General features: G+C 50.1%; 1 protein-coding gene across 3 annotated transcripts in view; it reads left to right on the top strand.

Moving 5' to 3' along the window:
• The first annotated feature begins 2,829 nt into the window (after nt 1-2,829).
• Nucleotides 2,830-18,949, top strand: part of PTH2R (parathyroid hormone 2 receptor) — a 104,593-nt gene continuing 88,473 nt past the window's right edge. For 2 of the 3 annotated variants that reach the window (XM_045031742.1, XM_045031741.1), the window contains exon 1: nt 3,367-3,740. In XM_045031742.1, the coding sequence (XP_044887677.1) occupies nt 3,669-3,740 (72 nt within the window). In that variant the 5' untranslated portion in view covers nt 3,367-3,668. Of the gene's footprint in view, nt 2,860-3,366; nt 3,741-18,949 lie in introns of those variants that run through there. The other variant, XM_045031743.1, reaches the window with a different exon arrangement.

Genomic DNA, 18,949 nt, shown 5'->3' with positions numbered 1-18,949 from the left:
GAAGTTGATAGAGTGGCTACGTTCAGGTGTGGAGTATAATGAGGGGATATGATGTTGAGGATGGACTGATCCTCATTTGGTGAGATTTAATGTTCAGAGAGTTTATGGTTCCAGTTCATATGATCCAATGGAGAAGTTCTCTTGGTCCCTTTCTCGTACTGGGGGCACGATGTCACTCTGGCTCACGCCTCCTGGTACTGTTGGTGGCCAGTGATGTGCTCGATGTACATGTCCCCGGACCATACTACCTTGCAAAACATCCCTCCTCCTAATGTGTACATGCCGAAGCAGCACAACAAAGAGCTATTGACCGGGCGCACTTTGCTGCCACAGTGTCCATTGGGATGCAGCAACACATTCAGCTAGACAGGGCATTTTGCATTGCACAGGAAGAGTCTAATTCGGACACGGTCCACTGCAGCACAACTTCCGAGCTTCTTTTTTGTTTTCTTGGCAAAGATAGGGAAAGCTTTTCAAGCAGATCTTTGCTGGTGTCTCAATGTCTGAATCTCCTCTGCAGGCAATTATGCTGATCATTATAAATACCTTTTTTCTGAGCAGCTGGTGAATACTCCGATGTTTGGAGATTAAAAACATGTTTGAAAAATTATTTTGCACCTTCATGGTAACCAGGCAGGAAGCATTCAATGCTGTGAAATGTTTTATAATACTGTTGAAGGGCTAATTGTTGGTTTTGTTCTATAGCTGAAAGTGAATAGCCCGCCTGATTTCAACTGAATATGAAATTCCAACACTAGAAGCCTGGTGAATAAGCATTAAGTACCGGTCAGGGATTTGGGTAGTTTTATGCACAGGGCTCTTTTTTGTGCAGTGACTACCCACTGTATAGTGGCTATTAACTAACTACATACAACTATAAAAGGGATTGACTTTGCGGTGTATGACATGCTGACATACTGGGTGTGAGATGACACTTCAAGTTTATAAACCCTAAAATTGTTTTGACTTAATGTACCAGTGAAAACTGATTTTTCTTTCTGAATAATGAGTTTTTTCCAAAATAAACTTTTAAAATGTGTTGATTTCAACACATATATAGATGGTGTGGGGATTATACCTGATGTACAATTCAGGGCGAACCTGTTAGTATAAATGAAGATCAATATTTGACCAGATACATGGAAAGGGGCCAGAACCTCAAAAGGTATAAACTGATATCATACCATTGACCTCAATGGAAGTATGTTGATATACACCAGCTGAGCAGGGCCTCTTGTTTGTGTTTTTCACATGATTAAGGAGATCCTGGCTCTGATCAGGAAAGATTCCCTAGTGTTGCCTACCCCATTGCCCAGATCCCAGGGATCTCACTATGTGTGGGTGGGCTGTTCCATCCCTTGAAAAAGACGGAGAGTGGTAGCTTCTGAATTATAGTGGAAATATATATATACACCAAATGCTTCAGTGCATCATACAAGAAACCACTCTCTTGTCACCCTTCTTCTTTCTGCATATGATTTTTAAAAGAGCACCGGTCCTATAAGTCTTAACATATACTCCTATCACCTAGCATCATTTACGAACTGGAGTAGTCTCCAAACCCACCCAGTCCAGCTCCCAACAGGTTCCAGTCAGTTGCCCAATCAGCCAATTAGTTGTTCCTTCTGTTTCATCTCTACCACCTTTCTCAAGGAGGGGACGTTTGACCTTTGAATGTTTGTGTTATTCAAATAGAGGGGCGATTACCCCCAAAAGGGATGGTCTAGTTTGGCCAGGTCTCAAGATACATACTTTAGCTTCCAAAGTGATCACATAACCCCACTGTCTTCTCCCTCATCATCCCTCTTCTCCTACATTATCTTTCACTTGCTCTTGTCTTAATGTAGGAATTGGTCCGGGAACCCCCCGCCCAGTGATTCTATGTTCACAAAGTAACTGAGATGTGTTAGAGTTTGTGTAACCTGCAGAGTGTTTACTCTGTCCTCCTCTAGTGGTGGCTGTGGCCACATACAGAGGCTGGTAAGGCTTACAGACCTTGCAGGGCCATTACATTGTAAGCAGTCCTAGGCTCAGAAGTCCACATAACGGTAACAAGCGCACATTTCAACTGATGTTCGGTGTTGTACGTTTTAGATCCTCCGCTGGTGTAAATCTTCACAGCTCCATTTGAAATTCCAGGGGCTACGCCCATTTATTTCAGATTGGGATCTGGCCACTTATTTTTAATAATAAAAATGAGACTTTCGGTAAGACTTTATTGGCTTGAGAAACTATACAAGAGTTGCCAAAGTGTAAGAAAAAGACAGACCCCTCAGATATCTCTCCGGGGCAGGTACAGTCCACAGCAGATGATGCCATACCCTGTGTTTGGGGTGGCTATCTCTGTATCTGTCACTACTCTCCATTCCTAATCAGGTGGACAAGTTGCAATGTATTGTGACACGCTGTGGCAGGATCAGGCAAATTTTCCTTGTCATATTCTGATGTCTTTTGTGATTCCCGAGAATTTGATTAATCCTTTGTATTTCAGACATTGGAATGGAAAACATCTTTCTGCCTCAATCTCTCCTCTCTCATGCTGGCTGCACTGACTCTTTGGGTTTACATTGTGCTTTGTATCTATTGTTCTCTGCTCCTAGTTTGTGGCAGCTGATTCTGTCTGTGAGGAGCAGCTGCCTCAGTTCCCCACATTTCACTGGTGGTGAGAGGGCACAGGTGATGCATCCCGGCTAATTCTGAAAAAACAGATTTTGGAAACAGCAATTCAGAATATAACTGGGAAATGTGTGTGTTGGGCGGGGGAAAGGCCTTTTTAAATAGTGAGATTACTTTGGAGGTTTTTTACATTTATACTAGATCCTTGTTTAATGTGAGTGGACCATGCTGAGCGCCTTGCAGGTTTGTGCTTGAAATAAGGTGCATTGTTAGTTGTTCTCAGGAAGCTGGCGAAGTAAGGCAGAGCGGGGGCACTTTCAGGGTCTGTCTTGTCCTGTGGACAATCTGCTCATTCAGGGTAGTCAGGGGAAAGGCTGGAATTTTCAGCCAGGGACCTTGCGGTCAATGGTTGGCTCGGCTACATGAAAAAGGAATTTAGAAAAAAAACCAAAATGGTTGGGGGATCCAAACGGAAGGTGGCCGAGTCTCAGGCACGGTGCTGAGCACCCAGTGGGGGAAGGGGTGGGGGCATTTACTCTCCCAAGAGGTGCTGCTGGTGGATCGGCCCCTTCCACACCCTGCTCAGGGGGTGGCTGGAGGCTCCACTCCGCCGTTGTCCTGGAGCAGGAGCACAGCGTGTCTGCAGGGATTGCCACCTGGCAGGCCCGTGAACGAGGCGGAGCGAGCTCCCCGGCTCCCTCCCCCGCGCAAACCAAGCCTCAAGCGAACTCCCTCAGGGCAGGATCTGCTCCGGGCTCCCCCTCCCCGGGGCGCATGGGCAGACGCGCCGGAGCGCGGGGCTGAAGCGGAGCCATGTGCCGCTGGCCGGCAGGGGCGCGGCGAAGCGGGGCGCAGCCCGGCTCCCAGAAGGAGAGCGGGGAGCCTGGTCCGGGACCCCGCCGAGCCCGCGCCGGAGACGAGCTCTAAAGTTCCGCGCGGACTTTGCAGCGAAGTGGCAGCAGCTGCCCGGGAGGACGCAGCCCCCCGCCCCGGCTCCGCGGCCTCGCTGCGCCCTGCTGGGGTCCCGCGCCCTGGCCGGAGCCGAGCCGGGCATGGCTGCGCAGGGCGTGCGCCCCGCCTTGGGCTGGCTGGCCCTGAGCGGCTGGCTCCTGGCCATGGCACAGGTAAGGACTCCGCCCCGCTGGCCGCCTGGCCCGGTCACCGGGCTGCCTGAAAGCGCCGGCGCTGAGCGCTGGACGGAAAGCACAAGCGGGGGGATATTGGGTTGCCCGCGGAGAGGGGTTTCTTGAGCAACTGCGGCTGAGATTTCCGAGCCCCCTCATTTCCTTTCACCTTAACGAGGCGCGGGGATCCCATAGGCAGCTCGGAAGATCTCCACCAAAAACCTTGATATTTTTTCTCCGCTTCCACTCAAGGCTGCATTAGCCTCTTGGCCAGGGCACACATCGGGGATGCGGCTAAGCAGAATAAGTTGCTGTCTGGGGTGGCTGTACATTTATGCAATACATCTCCGTTGGTTTGCTTGTCTTGCTGTTCAAACCAGACATTGAAGAAACTAGCCAATCGGGAGGAGAGAGCTCTTTGTACTTTAAATATCCAGAAAGTTTTTAGCATCTCGATTCACTTTCACCCGCAGTCTCTCAGTCTAGCTTCGGCAGACAGTACTGCGGTTGGACTTGTCCGTGGGGCAGTGGCCGGTTTGAAATCTTTGACATATCTTCCCCTTTTGAGTGAAAAGTAGAAGCCGCGAAATAGCCTGGATTCGTTCTAGCTAAAAGTTTGTGAATTAATTCCTTTACCGCTGGTACCTTCAGTAACACATTAGGGGGCGCTCATTTATAAGCGAAAGGGCAGGGGATTAATTTCACAGGCGGCGGTTTCTATGCTTTCAGCCGAAATCTGTGCTTCCTAGGTATTCGTGTTGATACAGTATTGTATTGGCAAATGCAAAGAATAATTCCATGCCCTTGGACTGATATAAATTCAGGAGCAAAAGTAGGACTTAAGGAAATAGGAGAATGAGAAATAAGATAGGGTAAACACTGAATTTAACCAGCAATCCTTCAGTGTTACTTGAAAAGACAGTCAACATGTACAGTACTTTTTCAGGTTCTACTTTGGAATGGGCAGATCTCAATAATACCAAAAAGATTAACAATGGGAAATTTTGCAGTGTGGTCTACTGGACTGACCACAGATCTGAGAGCCAGGAACCCCTGAGCTCTCAAACTTGAGCTCCTATTCTTGCTCTGCAGTGATTTGTCTCTGTGGCCTTAGGCAAATCACAAAACCTTTCTGCCTCAGTTTCCCCATTGAGAATACTGCTTATGTAACGATATAAGAGAACTGAAGATTAGTTAATGATTCTTACAGTTTTGGGAAAATGTAATGTACCATGTAAATGTTCAATATTGTCACCCGGCACTCAGGTACTGTGGTTCTCGGTACTTGAGAATAGTAAGAAAATAGAAGGATACATATACTAAGACCAAGGGATATCTAAAATCTACTTAGAACTGATAAGAAACTCTGTTCTGGGATTTACTTGTGACTATGACAGTGAGTGCTAGCAAGACCCTGATCTAGGGTCAGGGGGAAGAGAGCACTTGATCAGGTCATTCTTTGGCTATAATTCATTAGTCGATATGTCTCATTTGTGACAGTCATGAGTGAGCTAGTAACGGGAATTTCATAGAAATGTAGGGCTGGAAGCAACGCCAGCCCCCTGCGCTGAGGCAGGACCAAGTAAATCTAGACCATCCCTGACAGGTGTTTGTCCAACCTGTTCAAAAAACCTCCTGTGATGGAGATTCCATTACCTCCCTTGTAAGCCTGTTCCAGAGCTTAACTACCTGGATAGTTAGAAACTTTTTCCTAATCTCTAACCTAAATCTCCCATGCTGCAGTGCAAGCCTGTGACTTCTTGTCCTACTTCAGAGAGAACAATTGATCAAATGTGTTAAGGGCTGTTATAAAGAGGACAGTGAAGACTATCAGGTCCCCCATCAGTCGTCTTTTTTTTCAAGATGGTTTCCTGTGTTATTTTATTTTTATTATCTGTATTTACTGTAGTGTCTAAAGGTTTTCTAGTTTTTAATCCTGTGTTGGTAAATGTTTTTTTCTTTAAGAAACCCTTAATAATACAAGACAGGATATTTACAAATATAAATAACAAATGCAACACTCTTTTTTTTGTTTTTTTGTTTTTGTTTTAAAGTAGCTTTTAATAATAAAGGGGCCTTACATTTTAAAACCAAGAAGCAATTGTATCTCAGCCGTATCTTTCATAACCTGTTTGTTTGAATTGATTGTATACTTTTAGCTGGCTTTTAAGAAATCTTTAAAGGTCAGTTCAGGAGATATGACTCAAATGGAAGTGCTAGTTCAAGTCACCTCCATCCAAAACAAAAAAAAATGAAGTGAGCGATCAGCTTGTTATCTTATAGCCTGGATACACTGGTAAATGAAAGAGACAGGGAATTCAGAGACCAGGCATGTATGGCTTGCAGGCAATCCAAACAATAAGCACAGGCTGGGGATGATTCACTTGTCCTGTGGTGAAGGAAACTCACGACTAACTTTGTCATGAAGTGCAGTAGCCCCTTGGGCAATTGTTAATTTTCTTCCTCTCTTGGGGCCCTATCCTGCAAAGATGTACATGCTTAATTTTACTACTGCGAGTAATCCCACTGAAATCAATGGGATGCGTTACAATAATCAAGTTAAGCACGTGCATCAGTGTTTGCCGGATCAGGGCCTTAGTCTGCAGCATCCAGGAGAAGATTGCTATTTATTTTTCTCTAAAACTAAAAGGAAAAAAATGCCACTAATGTTTTTGTCTCCATTTGTTTCGTTCTATTATTATCAGTAACATTACAGTAGAGCCTCACGGCCCTGGCTAACATGGGGATTCTGTCGTACTAGGGGCAGTACCTATCTCTGATAAGAGAGAGTCCTGCTTTGAGATACATACTATTTAAATGGACGAATCAAACAAAGGACCTCATCTAATCATCACCACCATGTATGCCAGCGGAATACCCACTCCCAAAACATGGAGTGACTTGCTGGATGTCACTGTGGTAGTGCTGAGCATTGAACCTAGGTGCTTTGAGTTGCAACCTAGCACCTTAATCACAGGACTATCCTTTCTCTAGGCAGAGGCTGCCTTTACCTCTCTCAGTATGTCACATTACTGTGGTATGTTGCTCTCAAAAGCCTGTGAGAGAGCACAGACCGTTATAGCAAACACAAACTGCTTTGCAGGTGTAAACCTGAGCCCAGTTAGGTCACTGGGTAGCACCTGGAAGGGTGTCAGGCATAATTGGTGATCAAACCCAGCAGAGGGGGAGCTGGGACTTCATGAAGGACAGAGCAGAAGAAAGGTCAGGGAGGGAGGTAGCTGGGAGTTTTCTCTCCTGAGCTAAAGGCTGAGGGAAGCCTGGGTGGCCTGGAGCCGGAGGGTCCTGAGGCTGGGGGTTGTGAAGCCTGGGGCTAGAAGCAGGCTGTCCTGAAGCCCGAGGCAATGAAGCCAAGGGACAGTGACGATAAAGCCTAAGGGAGATGTGGAGTGAGTTTGGGGGGACTATGGAGAGGAGCTGCAGGCAGGGATAGGCTGTGGCCACAGCCCCTGAGGAGGGGCAATTCCAGGGAGGAAGCCCCAGAAGGCCTCTCTCTAAACTAAGAGCAAGAAAGAATTCTGCAGGCATTAGGCTCGGTCCCAGCAGGAAGCTCTGAGGAAGGTGGGTGTGCAGGGCCGGTGCAACCTATTAGGCGACTGGCACTAGGATTTGGGAGGTGGCATTTTCTTCGTTGGCGACTGCAGCAGCCGGATCTTCGGCCGTCCCGGCGGAGGGAGCTGGGGTAGGGGGGGCACGGGGAGGGCCGCCTGCAGCAAGTAAGTGTGGGGGGCGGCACGCAGGTGCCTAAGCTGATTGGCGCCGCAAGCCTGGGAGGCAGGAGAAGTGGAGCAGCGACAGCGTGCTCGGGGAGGAGGCGGAGCAGGGGTGAGCTGGGGTGGGGAGCTGCCGCACGGTTCCCTGGGCTGGGGTGGGAGGTGCCTCAGGGCGGAGGGGGGGGAGCTGCTGCAGGGCTTGGGGAGGGGGTGGAGCAGGGGTGAGCTGGGGTGGGGAGCTGCCGCACGGCTCCCTGGGCTGGGGTGGGAGGTGCCTCAGGGCGGAGGGGGGGGAGCTGCTGCAGGGCTTGGGGAGGGGGTGGAGCAGAGGTGAGCTGGGGTGGGGAGCTGCCGCACGGCTCCCTGGGGAGGGGGAGCTGCCGCAGGGGGAGGTGCCTCAGGGTGGGGGGGGGTGAGGAGCTGCCGTGGGGGGGGCGCCTCAGGGCAGGCGGGGAGCAGGGAGCTGCCGTAGGGCTTGGGGATTGGGGGGGGGCGCCTCAGGGCGAGGGGGAGCAGGGAGTTGCCACAGGGCTCGGGGACGGGGGAGGGCGCAAGGTGGAAGTTTCGCCTGGGGGGAAAACATCCTTGCACCAGCCCTGTGGGTGTGGGACCTGGGGAGGAAGCCAGGAAGCTGAGGTCGTCGGAGAAGGTTGGTAGAGATAGGGAAAAACCTGGGCATGGGCAGTTAAATGGCACAGGCTACAGGAAACGGTGAGTCTCGCCTCAGTGGGCCTGAAAGAAGGCTCAATGTGGCACTAAGACCAAGGGCGTACTGAGATGGCAGGAAATAAGGGGTTCTTGCTGTGGTGAACCTGAGGCAGGGGTTGGTGAAGTACTGGGAGCTGAGTGGGACTAGAAGTATTTAACTGAGATTTCTCTGAACGGTCTGCTGTGAAGATCCTGGGTGAGGACCCAGAGGTCTTAGTAAGCCCCAGGAAGGGGCGGAGGCAACAGGAAGGGGCTTAGTAAGCCCCAGGAAGGGGCTGAGTGGTGTTTTATATGAACGTGAGACTGGAGTACTCCGAAATGGGGGTGGAAGTAAAATGTGACCTATCTGGAGGCAACCCACTGTAGGACCTGAGCGACTGCTGACAGACAGGAAAGAGCTGCGCCCCGCCCAGCCACAAGGGAGCGTGCCCTGGGTGAGTCCAGCCGTCTACGGGCTCCTAAGGCCTGTCTAAAGAAGGCCCAGAAGCTAGACTCTTCACACATTATGAAATTACTGTGTGAGATTTGCAAGTCCTCTCTCTTCTGATAACTGAAATAGGTACAAAATCCCTAGTCGCACCACTACTGGCAAGCCACAATGTTTCCCTTTCTTTGAAAAGATGCTATGCTATGCGGGGGATGTGTTGAGTTGCATCGAAGAGGTCAATTGCAGCTCATAGACGCTTCCTATCGACTTTACTCAGGGTTGAGGCCACCTCTGCAGCAGCCAAGAAACTGAGGTGAGTTCTGTTGAATTATTTTCCTTTCATCCAATAACTTTGGGCCAGATTGTGAGTCCTTTACTCGCAGTGTTGAGCAGTTACTCCTGCTGATCTCAATGTAACTGCTTTGTGAGTGACTGCTTGCCAATAGATGACGTTCACGGCTAGGTAGAACGTATGTGTGCCACATAAGAAACACTTGAACCCTCTTTTGAGAACTTAAGTGTAATGTAAGTGTGGCGTAGGTTTTATGCCTGCCTTCTTCACAGAATGGAGGACTCTCAAACTGACCCTTTGTAGTTCTGTGACAAAAGCAATCAAGTGTGCTTGGCTCATAAGCACTGACTCGGGTGGTGCTTTGGGGGTCAAGCACCCACTGAAAAAAATAGGGGGTGCTCAGCACCTCCATGAGCCACTGTGTTGCTGACAGTTTCATCCAGAAAGCTACAGTGAAAGACAATGTCTTTACAAGTGATAGGGTGACCAGACGTCCCGATTTTATCGGGACTGTCCCCAGGGGCGGCTCTACAAATTTGGCCGCCCCAAGCAGTCATGCCCGGGAGGCACCCCCGAGCCGCGGGAGCAGCGGACCTCCCGCGGGCATGACTGCAGAGGGTCCGCTGGTCGCGCGGCTCGGCTGGACCTCCCGCAGCTGCGGGCGGTTCGCTGGTCCGGCGGCTCCGCTTGAGCTGCCGCAGGCATGCCTGCAGGAGGTCAGCCGAGCCGCGGGACCAGCGAACCGTCCGCAGTCATGCCTGCGGGAGGTCCACTGGAGCCGCCGGCCGAGCGTCCCCTCCACAGTCATGCTTGCGGCAGGTCCGCTGCTCCTGGGGCTCCGGTGGACCTCCCGCAGGCATGACTGCAGCAGGTCCGCTGGCCCAGCCTGCCGCCCCCCTGGGAAAGGGCTGCCCCACGCGCGTGCTTGCCGCGCTGGGGTCTGGAGCCGGCCCTGACTGTCCCGATATTTGCTTGTTTGTCCCGCGTCCCGACCGATGTTAGGTCGGGACACTGGACAAACAAGCAAAGGCTCCGGAGCCTGGAAGGGCTCGCGCCCTTCCCCACCCCGACTCCGCCCCCTCCTTCTCCAATTGGATCCCTCCCCAAATCCCCGCCTCTTGCCAAGCAAACCATGCCCAGGAGACGCAGGGGAACACGGGGCCGGGGTGAGTGTGAGTCCGGCCTGGCCCTGAGCAGGCAGGACTCGGGCGTGGTACCTGGAGGGAGATTAGGGGGTGGCCTGCGGGGCCAGGCGGTGGCTGTTCTCCCCACCTGGGCAGCGGGACGTGGGAGCAACTGCTGCTGCAGCTCCCACTGCCGCGGGGGGAGGAAGCGGCCAAGCATGTGGCGCCCGGGCCCGAACCGCCCGGGCCTGCTGCGGGGACCCAGTAGCACACACGCTGCGCCCAGCCGCTGGCCAGTCGCGTCTGGGCTGGCTGCCCAGCTGGTGCAATCCCGCCCCGTTCGTTCCCCTGTGGGACCTGAGCGGGATGGGGGGGCTGGGGCCTGCTGCCCCCACTCCAGGGCCGCCCGCGGGATTGCACCAGCTGGGCAGCCAGCCCAGACGCGAGTGGCCAGGGGCTGGGTATGCGCAGCGTGCGCGCTGGGTCCCCGCAGCAGGCCCGGGCTCGGGGGGTTCGTGGGCACAAGAGCCGCAGCTGCCAAGCTTGGCCAGCGGCCGCTTCCTCCCCCCGCGGATGTGGGAGCTGCAGCAGCGGCTGCTCCCACGTCCCGCTGCCCAGGTGGGGAGAACAGCCGCTGCCTGGCCCCGCAGGCCACCCTGTACTCTCCCTCCAGGTACCGCGCCTGAGTCCTGCCTGCTCGGGGCCAGGCTGGACTCACACTCACCCTGGCCCCGCGCTCCCCTGAGTCTCCCGGGCCTCCCTCCAGCACTTGTGGAGGGAGGAGGAATCGGGGGTGGGGGATTTATTTATTTTTTTCTCTGCCGCCATTTTTTCCCCCTCTGCCCCCGCGTCCCGATATTTGACCTGGGTGATCTGGTCACCCTAACAAGTGACGACAGCTTGTAGGTGAGTGCAATGATTTTAATGTACTGTAATTCATGATAATGTAGCTATGTAGTTCATTACTATTTTAATAATAGTTAAATTGGTTAAGATACCAATGATGGACACAGATATTCAATAACTAGAATATGAAAAATGTATAAATATGCTAATAATAGCCTCCCCCCAAAACTGGCAGTCGCCCACCTCCCTACCCCCCCAAACACACACACGTCTTCAAAAGCACCCATGTGCAAAAACAAAAGTCAGCGCCTGTGGTTTGGCCTGATATATTTCATAGAAGTCCACGTTTCTAACTGTTGATGGTTTATCATAAAAATTACTTTTGCTGAACGGCAGTTGCCAGCAGGTTTTCTGAGTGTCATTTTTTTAATTCTTAATATTGTAGACCTATGTGATTTCCTCCACCATCCTCTATCTCCATAACTGTTCAGAAACAGTTTTCAGTGATTTAGCATGTTAGCTCATTTTCTTTGCACTCCAGACCTGCAGTGTGATATAAAAGCTCAGACTTTCCAAATACTCCTTTCTCCTCTCTTCCTCTCTATGAATAGCTGTTTGCACGAGGTCATCTTACTTTCTGAGCGCTAGACTGTTTGACCTTTACAGAGTCTCTAGGACCCAGATCCTGTGGCTGTTCTCCCATTCTGTGCTGCCACCCAGGGTGTGGGTAGCTGGTGCAGAGACGTTGGGGTATTTCATGTCCTTTTAGTTCCCTGCAGTGAAGGCAGGACAGGCCACAATCTAGCAGTCATGTTCCAAAGCCCCTTATTTATTTTCCCCATTGATCTTGATTGTTTAACAAAGAAAGTGGCATCTTGGCAGTGATTGAGTCATCACAGGTTTCATTCACCTCCTTGCTTGTTAACAGGATGACTTTCCCTTTAATATTTCTTTTGCCTCTGATGTTCTGAAGGAACCCCCTTATCTCCGGAGCCTCTTTGCTTAGCATTAAATCAGCCTGCTCTTTCATCTTTCCCTTTCTAGTTTATCCATATCCATGATAAGGAAATATCCACTCCACTTTCTTTGTGACTGTTACAGATAGCAAGATAACTTGCATCTTTTTCCTCTGATGTCTCCGGCTCCAGTCATTGGTCAGTTTATTGTTTCCATCTGTCCTTACTGGGCAAAGACTATTTTGGGACTTCTCTACCAGCACTCTGATGTACAAAATATGTTCCTAATGTTGTTCTTCCACGTAAGCAAGTTCTCCAGTTGACACAGGGGTGAGTTGCAATCATGAGTGGGCCATGGAAACTGTCCACCCCAGTTGTCCATCCTTCTATGAAGATGTGGTCACCACTATGAAAGTTTGGGAGCCCCCACTTTAGGATACTACTTCTGGAATGGTGGTCTATAAATTCTCATTGGGCTATAGAGCCCTTGCTGGTGAATAAAATATTTTGAGAACAAAAGAGTAGAGAACTGGGATGTCTGGAAGAAAGGTGTTCCGTAAAAGGCGCTTCCTCTTATGACGTGGGCCTTGGAATGAAATAGCTGGAGAGCTGAGAATCTACTCAGCAAGAAAAGCAATCAGTTTATGATGAGAGGAGCAAAGAAGGATATCCACTGGGACTGCATGTGTTGCTTGGGGATAAGACCAGATCTGCTTCCTCCCTTCGTTGTCACTTAGCACAGGAGCTCTCTTAATCAGGCAGGTAAGAGTTGGCTCTTGAAAGCTGGACATACTATTCGTTGTGGCAGTGGTTTCTTTTAGACCCCCTTCTACTATGACATACAAGTTACACTCAAAAGCCAGCAAAATTGTGCCAACAATCAATGTGATTTGTTTTGCCAGTGAGCAAAACCAGCAGTAAGTTTCCTTGTCTATATTGATACCATTGATAAATGAGAGAGGACCACTGCTTCAGCTAGGGAATGTCGGCACAGCTGATTTGAGCGTAGGGAAATTCTTTTGTTTTTTATCAAGTCTTGTGGTGGTATGTGTGGTGTGTGTTTATTTTTGTCTTTTTTCCTTTTTTTTTCCCTTAAAGCTCCACCTACTGGAATCCTGTGTTTAAGTAAGAATTTCAGCTTCCATTTTTAAAAGTAAACTTCTAGCCCTCATAGGTGTGGAGATATGACCCCTAAAGGTTTAGAATAGAAGGCAAATAAAAATCTCATTATTTTTAAGCCGGTCTCATGATTTTGTAGGGCCTGGCCCACGATTTTGGGGCACTTGAGGTTGGGAATACTGAGATTTGCATCTGGCCCACAGAAATAAATTTGATCTCAGGTTTGAAACTTGTCACAACTCTAGCCAGCATAACCTGTGGCTACATATGTCAGGCGCAGCACTCTGCAATTGCTAAAAAGGCATTGAAGCATCTAATGAGGAGACGTCTAACATAGGCCGTCTCTTATCTTGTGGTCTGGCAACTTTTATTTTTTAACAAGGGCAATGTCTGCGTGGAACAAAAATCTTAGAGGCTGCTGCAGTAGAATAAGCAAAAGACCTCCATTCTGTCTTTCTGTGCATTAGCTCTAAGCCGTTATTGGGAACTATTTCACAATTGATGAGGAAAATAGAGGCTCCACTATAGGTGGATGTTGGAAAACTCTATGGGACTTTGCTATATTAAGGCCACTCCCCTCCATTTGACCCACCTTTTGCTCTGTGTTTTTTTTCCTTTTACTTCCTAACACTAACTCCCTCATCCCTTCCCTAGATAAATATATTTATAACCGAGTCCTGTTCCTTCATACACAGAGTTCCCACTCGCTTCAACAGGAGTTCCACAAGCACAGGAGTATGCCTGGCTGTTGTCGATTGTTAGACTCTTTTAAAGGAGGACTGGGGAGGCGGAAGTGGAAATAATGCCATTTCACATTGGGAGTAGTGTGATTAATGCAGTTGTGAGGATGGCCCCCAAGTTAGAGGCGTGAGTGACAGGCAGGATGTGACACCACCACCACCAGTGATCAAGAAAGGAGACAGGGGCAGTGCGGGGAGTGGAGAGGGGGAGTGTTCAGAACTCTGTTTTAGCCAGGTTGAACTAGAGCTGATGGCTAGACCAGAGTCAGGCTGACCTTTTAGTCTGGCTAGAAAGAGATGGGTCTGGAGCAGAGAGGCAGCTCTATGAGTAGGCAGGATAGGGTGTGTCTACATTGCACTCAAAATTGTGAATACAGCTCATGTAGGCATAGCCATGCTAAGGTTAACCTAGCTAGGGCAGCTACAAATAGAAATGAAGATGCAGTGGCCTGGGCCCCAGTGTAGGCTAGGAATGCGACTTACATACTCAGGGTTCCAAGAGGTCTTAAAAGTCTGCACCACTCAATCTTCACCGCTAATTTTAGCCACACTGACTGGCTTAAAGCTAGCATGAGTATGCACGGGTGAGCTGCCGTCACACCTTTGATTGCCGTGTAGATGCTCCCATAGACATGCTAGCTGGATTGTGGGTGAGATTGCTCAGAGATAAGGGAGAAGAGAAAGGGACCAAGGATAGAACCCTGGGGAACCAATACTGAAAGGTTGGGGGTGAGGGAATAAGGAAGATCTTCCAGAGAACATGCTGAAGGAGCAATTAGAGAGAGAGGGAACAGAACCAGGAGAAAAGAGTCATGGATAGCGAGAGGACAATATTTCAAGAAGAGCATGGTCAAGATTGCAGAAGGCAGGTGACGGGTCAAGGAGGATGAGGATGGAGAACTGGCTCAGGGTAGTGCTGGCCAAAAAGTTTTTGACATCACGCTTTTCTGTCAGAAAATGCTGATTTATTGCCATTGAAATGTTTCATGGGAACAGGTCTCTTTCAACCAAACTTTTAACAGAAAGGCTTCAGGAGGAGGTGAGGCTAGAGTGGCAACAGGCTGAATCCAAATAGTCCTCTTCACAGGAAATTCAAAGTGCAATATTGTTGAAATTTTGTTTCTTTCCAAATTGTAAAACCTCAACATTTCTCACAGGACAGAAATTCTGCTTTGTGGCCAGCTCCAGCTGTAGCCAAGTTGGGCCCCATTGTGCTGGGCCATGAATTGGGTTTCTTACTCTGGAATTACAGCCAGTAAATTCCCACCCCCTTTCAAGCTCCGGCACCCACCATGCCCAACCTCAACTGGCTCAGGAGAAGCCAAACTAGCAATGAATCTGACCATTATCCAGTAGTCCATGAGGAGTAGCCTAGAGCTAAAGGCTGTGGGGAACCTGGAAGGCCATTTCCTCTCCCATTTAGAAGGCAGCCCATAGGCCACACAGCGAGGTCTCTCACTAGCAAGTGCCTTGCCCAGTGCGGTGTCCCTGTGTGAATGCCTGAGCCTGTGCATGTGCTGCAGTGTGGTGTTTGCACGGTTATCTGTGTGTGCACAGGCACGTGATTGAGCTTGTTTGCATCATAGACCCGGAGCCTGGATCTGCCCTTGTGACCCTGATTATTTGTTGTTGGTGTTTCCCCCTTATTAATCTCTTCAAGCACTGGAGGGTTCATGCTCATCTGACTGCCAGCAGCCTCTTGGATGGACACACCCTTAGCTCCACCCAGTGCCCCTCATGAGCTGTGCTGGAGCGGTCGGTCGTCTTACCCCATGGTGTGGGCATCCGCCATTTCGATCCATTCATCCCCATCTGCACCTCAGCTCAGAGCTCCTGGCCCTTTCAGCCTGACGCACACATCTGCCCTGGGCTCCCAGGTACTCTTTCCTCCCCCCCCCCCCCCCCGCTCCTGTCCTTTTATCACGAGAGGTGCTGATTGTCTTTCAGGTTCCTCTCTTCCCTTCCTGACTCCGTGGAACACCTGACTGCAGCACGCTGAGTTTCTTCAGAAGCCCTCGTGCAGCCTTCCACTGGGGTCTTTCCAGCGAAGCTGCTCCACCTGGGTACGCTCACGCTGAGTGTCGTTTGGCTGCAGTACTACGAGAAGGCTGGATTAATGCAATCTGGGCCACGCGCACCCCTTCCTGGGGCCACACAGCTCCACTGCTATACCAGGGCTTTGCCCTTCACTTGTACTGATGGTGGCAGAAAGAGGGAGGCAGTGGGACCTCTTTCTGTCTTCCGGGAGCACCGCAGGGGCTCTTTCTCTCCCCCAAGAGTCAGGAGTGGCAGCACTGATCCCAACATCAGGATAGATCTCTTTGCCTGGGTGGGCTGGGCCTATTGCACTCTTCTATACCTGCTACAAGCAGTCCTCTAGGGTAGTGTCAAAATGAAGGGTCCCCCTACAGCAGTGGGTTTGGGAGTTAACCTCCCAGGGAGATGCATAGGGCAGTTCTCAGAGCTATTGTTTCAGGCTGTCTGCAGACTCAGGCAAGCATTGCTGCATTGGTTACACTTGGGTCAGGCTCTACTATGCCATGAAGATGTATAACCCAGAAGGCAAAATAGGAAAACCCCAAACCGTATTATTTTTCACTCTTGTGATTGGCTTAAAAGTCATGACTTTTTTTTTGTGGGGGGGGAGGCGACTCATGACTTTTGAACACTTAGGGTTGGTGCTGCAGGTGAAATACTGCCTCCCCCAGTGGTGTACTGAGCAGCTTATCAGCTCGTTAACAAATGCTGCCCTATTCTATTAAAAGCAGAGCTGCTTTCAATTCAACACAGCCACCATTTCAATCACAACAGTCTGAGAACTCGTGTCCGGCAGGGGAAAAACAGTGCACTGTGCACGTTTTTATATTACGTTACCGATGAAAGGCAGGCACCCGCATATCTCTGCTTCTGAATGCTCAACGCTCGATCCTGAGCTGCTGCCTATCGCCGCAGCACCACTGAAATCGGAAGGAAGTCAGTGTAGTTCCACTAAGACCGACTGAGCACAGGGCATGGGTATGCTATAGAATTAAGTTAGTCCACCTAAAGCCACCGCAGTAATTCAGTCGGCTGTTCGTGTCAGTGCTGCCCTCCTGGTGAGAAGCGGGGCATTGTGCGGCTCTGACAGCTGGAGGGTGGCGTACTGACAGCCACGGAGGGCTGACTGCTGGAGAACGCCCCCTCCCCCAGGACTGAGCACTGGAGCCCCCTCCCAGCCCCACACGGGCTGAGCACCAGAGCTCCCATGCCCCAGACTGACAGCTGGAGCCCCTCCGCTCTGCACGAGGCTGACGGCCAGATCCCCTCTCCCCATCCCAGTGGTCAGCCCCATGTGGGGCTTGGAGGGGAGACTCCCATGCTTACATCACCTGCTGCTACCTTTGAAAGCTGGCACGGGGCTGACAGCTCGGTCTGTCAAAGGCAGTAAAGGTCGATTGTAAGCAATGAGGTGTCCACACGGGTACTGAGTTGCCCTAACTACATCAACCTAAGCGCTAGGGCTCTCGTGGAGGTGGCGTTATGAAGTTGATGTAGTGGGCAACTTACATCGGTGGGAGCTTCAGATTAGTGCAGACGTAGGCTGCGTTGCGTCGACCTAACTCTGCAGTGCAGACCAGGCTTTTGTTGTGAAATTGCTGAGGTTTCACTGAGCGTGAAGCAGGTTTCATGTGCACAGCAGTATTATGCCACTTGTCCTGTGGGATGTCTAGAAAATTGATCTGCATTTAATCTGGAGTGAGTCTAGCGCTTCTGGGAGGCACCAGGCTGTCTTGCAGACAAAAGGCTAGATTGCGAGTTGAACTAAGTGTCTGGGCAGAGGAATGAGTTTACCAAAAAACCCCAATACACCGCTTAGTCAGTGCATGGGGGGGATGAACAAGTGGGACTAATTCTCTGCTTACTGTGTCCCGAGAGCCAGAGGAGGAAGGCTGGAATCTAGGCTGTACCTGCCACTCAACCAGTGTGCAGTCGGCTCTACTGGTATAATCCAGCAATAAATTGCTACTCCCCTGGGAGCACGGAGGAGTAGGGGAGGAATTGTGACTCCTAGGGCCTCAGAGGCACAGTATTTTCCAGAGAAGTGCAGCTTGCGCACCAGCCCTAGCTCAGGTGTGTGCCTGGTGGCCCAGCGTAGCTCTAAGTTAATCATTTGTAGGGCCCTACAAATTCAGGATCCGTTTTCATCAATTTCAAGGTCATGGGATTTAAAAATTCGTAAATTTCATGATTTCAGTTACGTAAATTTGAAATTTTACAGTGTTGTAGTTGTAGGGGGTCCTGACCCCAAAAGGAGTGTGTGTGGGGGGTGTCACAAAGTTATTATGGGGGGCTTGCAGTACTGCTATAGGGGGTTTGCCTTCAAAGCTGGGCACCCAGCCAACAGCCGCTGCTCTCCAGCACCCAGCTCTAAAGGCAGCGCAGAAGTAAGGATGGCAATACTGCGACCCCCTAAAATAATCTTGTTACTCTCCCCCTGCAACTCCCTTTTGGGTCAGGACCCCCAACACTAGTCTCCTCCATGAAATCTGTGTAATACAGGGTAAAAGCACCCAACACCATATTTCACAGAGGGAGACCAGATTTCATGGTCTGTGATGCATTTTTCATGGCTGTGAATTTGGTAGGGCCCTAATCATTTGTGTATCCATCTAACAGGTACAGAGTGCATAGTGGCATCTGAGTTCTGTAGACTGTCCTGCTGTTATCTTGTGAGGCCTGTTCAGGCCCCAGGCACAGCCAGTCATTGACAATACCATTAAAGGTGGCATTTAGTGCTTAGGGGAACATCTCTCCAGTAGGATCTGGACTAAGCCCACCTATTCTGTTCAGATAAAGTGCCAGCCAGCCAGGGGTGCCAGCTTTTGGTTACTAGATGCAGTGGGGTCTACTGGTTAAAGTAAATGATGGGGAGATTTGTGTATGAGCTCTATATCTGACTCTTTCTTAAGCTATGTGTGTCCTTGGGCAAGTCACTCAACCTTTTGCTGCCTTAATTTCCCCATCTGTAAAATTGGTACAAAATATTTGCAAGCAGTACTGTACCACAAAGGGATGTTGAGGCTTAACTCATTGTGAGAACCTCAGATACACAGGCTGGAGCTGAGCCAGTGAACCAGAGGTGAGCGGTTTTGTTTTGTTTTTACTGACACCCTCTGTTATCCAGGCCCGCTTTCCTAATTAGCCACTGTCGGCTTTTAATGTCCCTCATGTGGAAATAGTGTGCATACGATAGGACAGCCAGATCAATATGGAGTTAATTACACCA

This window comes from Mauremys mutica, chromosome 10 (assembly GCF_020497125.1).
Source record: "Mauremys mutica isolate MM-2020 ecotype Southern chromosome 10, ASM2049712v1, whole genome shotgun sequence".
Classification (NCBI taxonomy): Eukaryota; Metazoa; Chordata; order Testudines; family Geoemydidae; genus Mauremys; species Mauremys mutica.
Note: the sequence above shows the minus strand (reverse complement) of the source record. Positions and strands in the feature narration are given on the sequence as shown.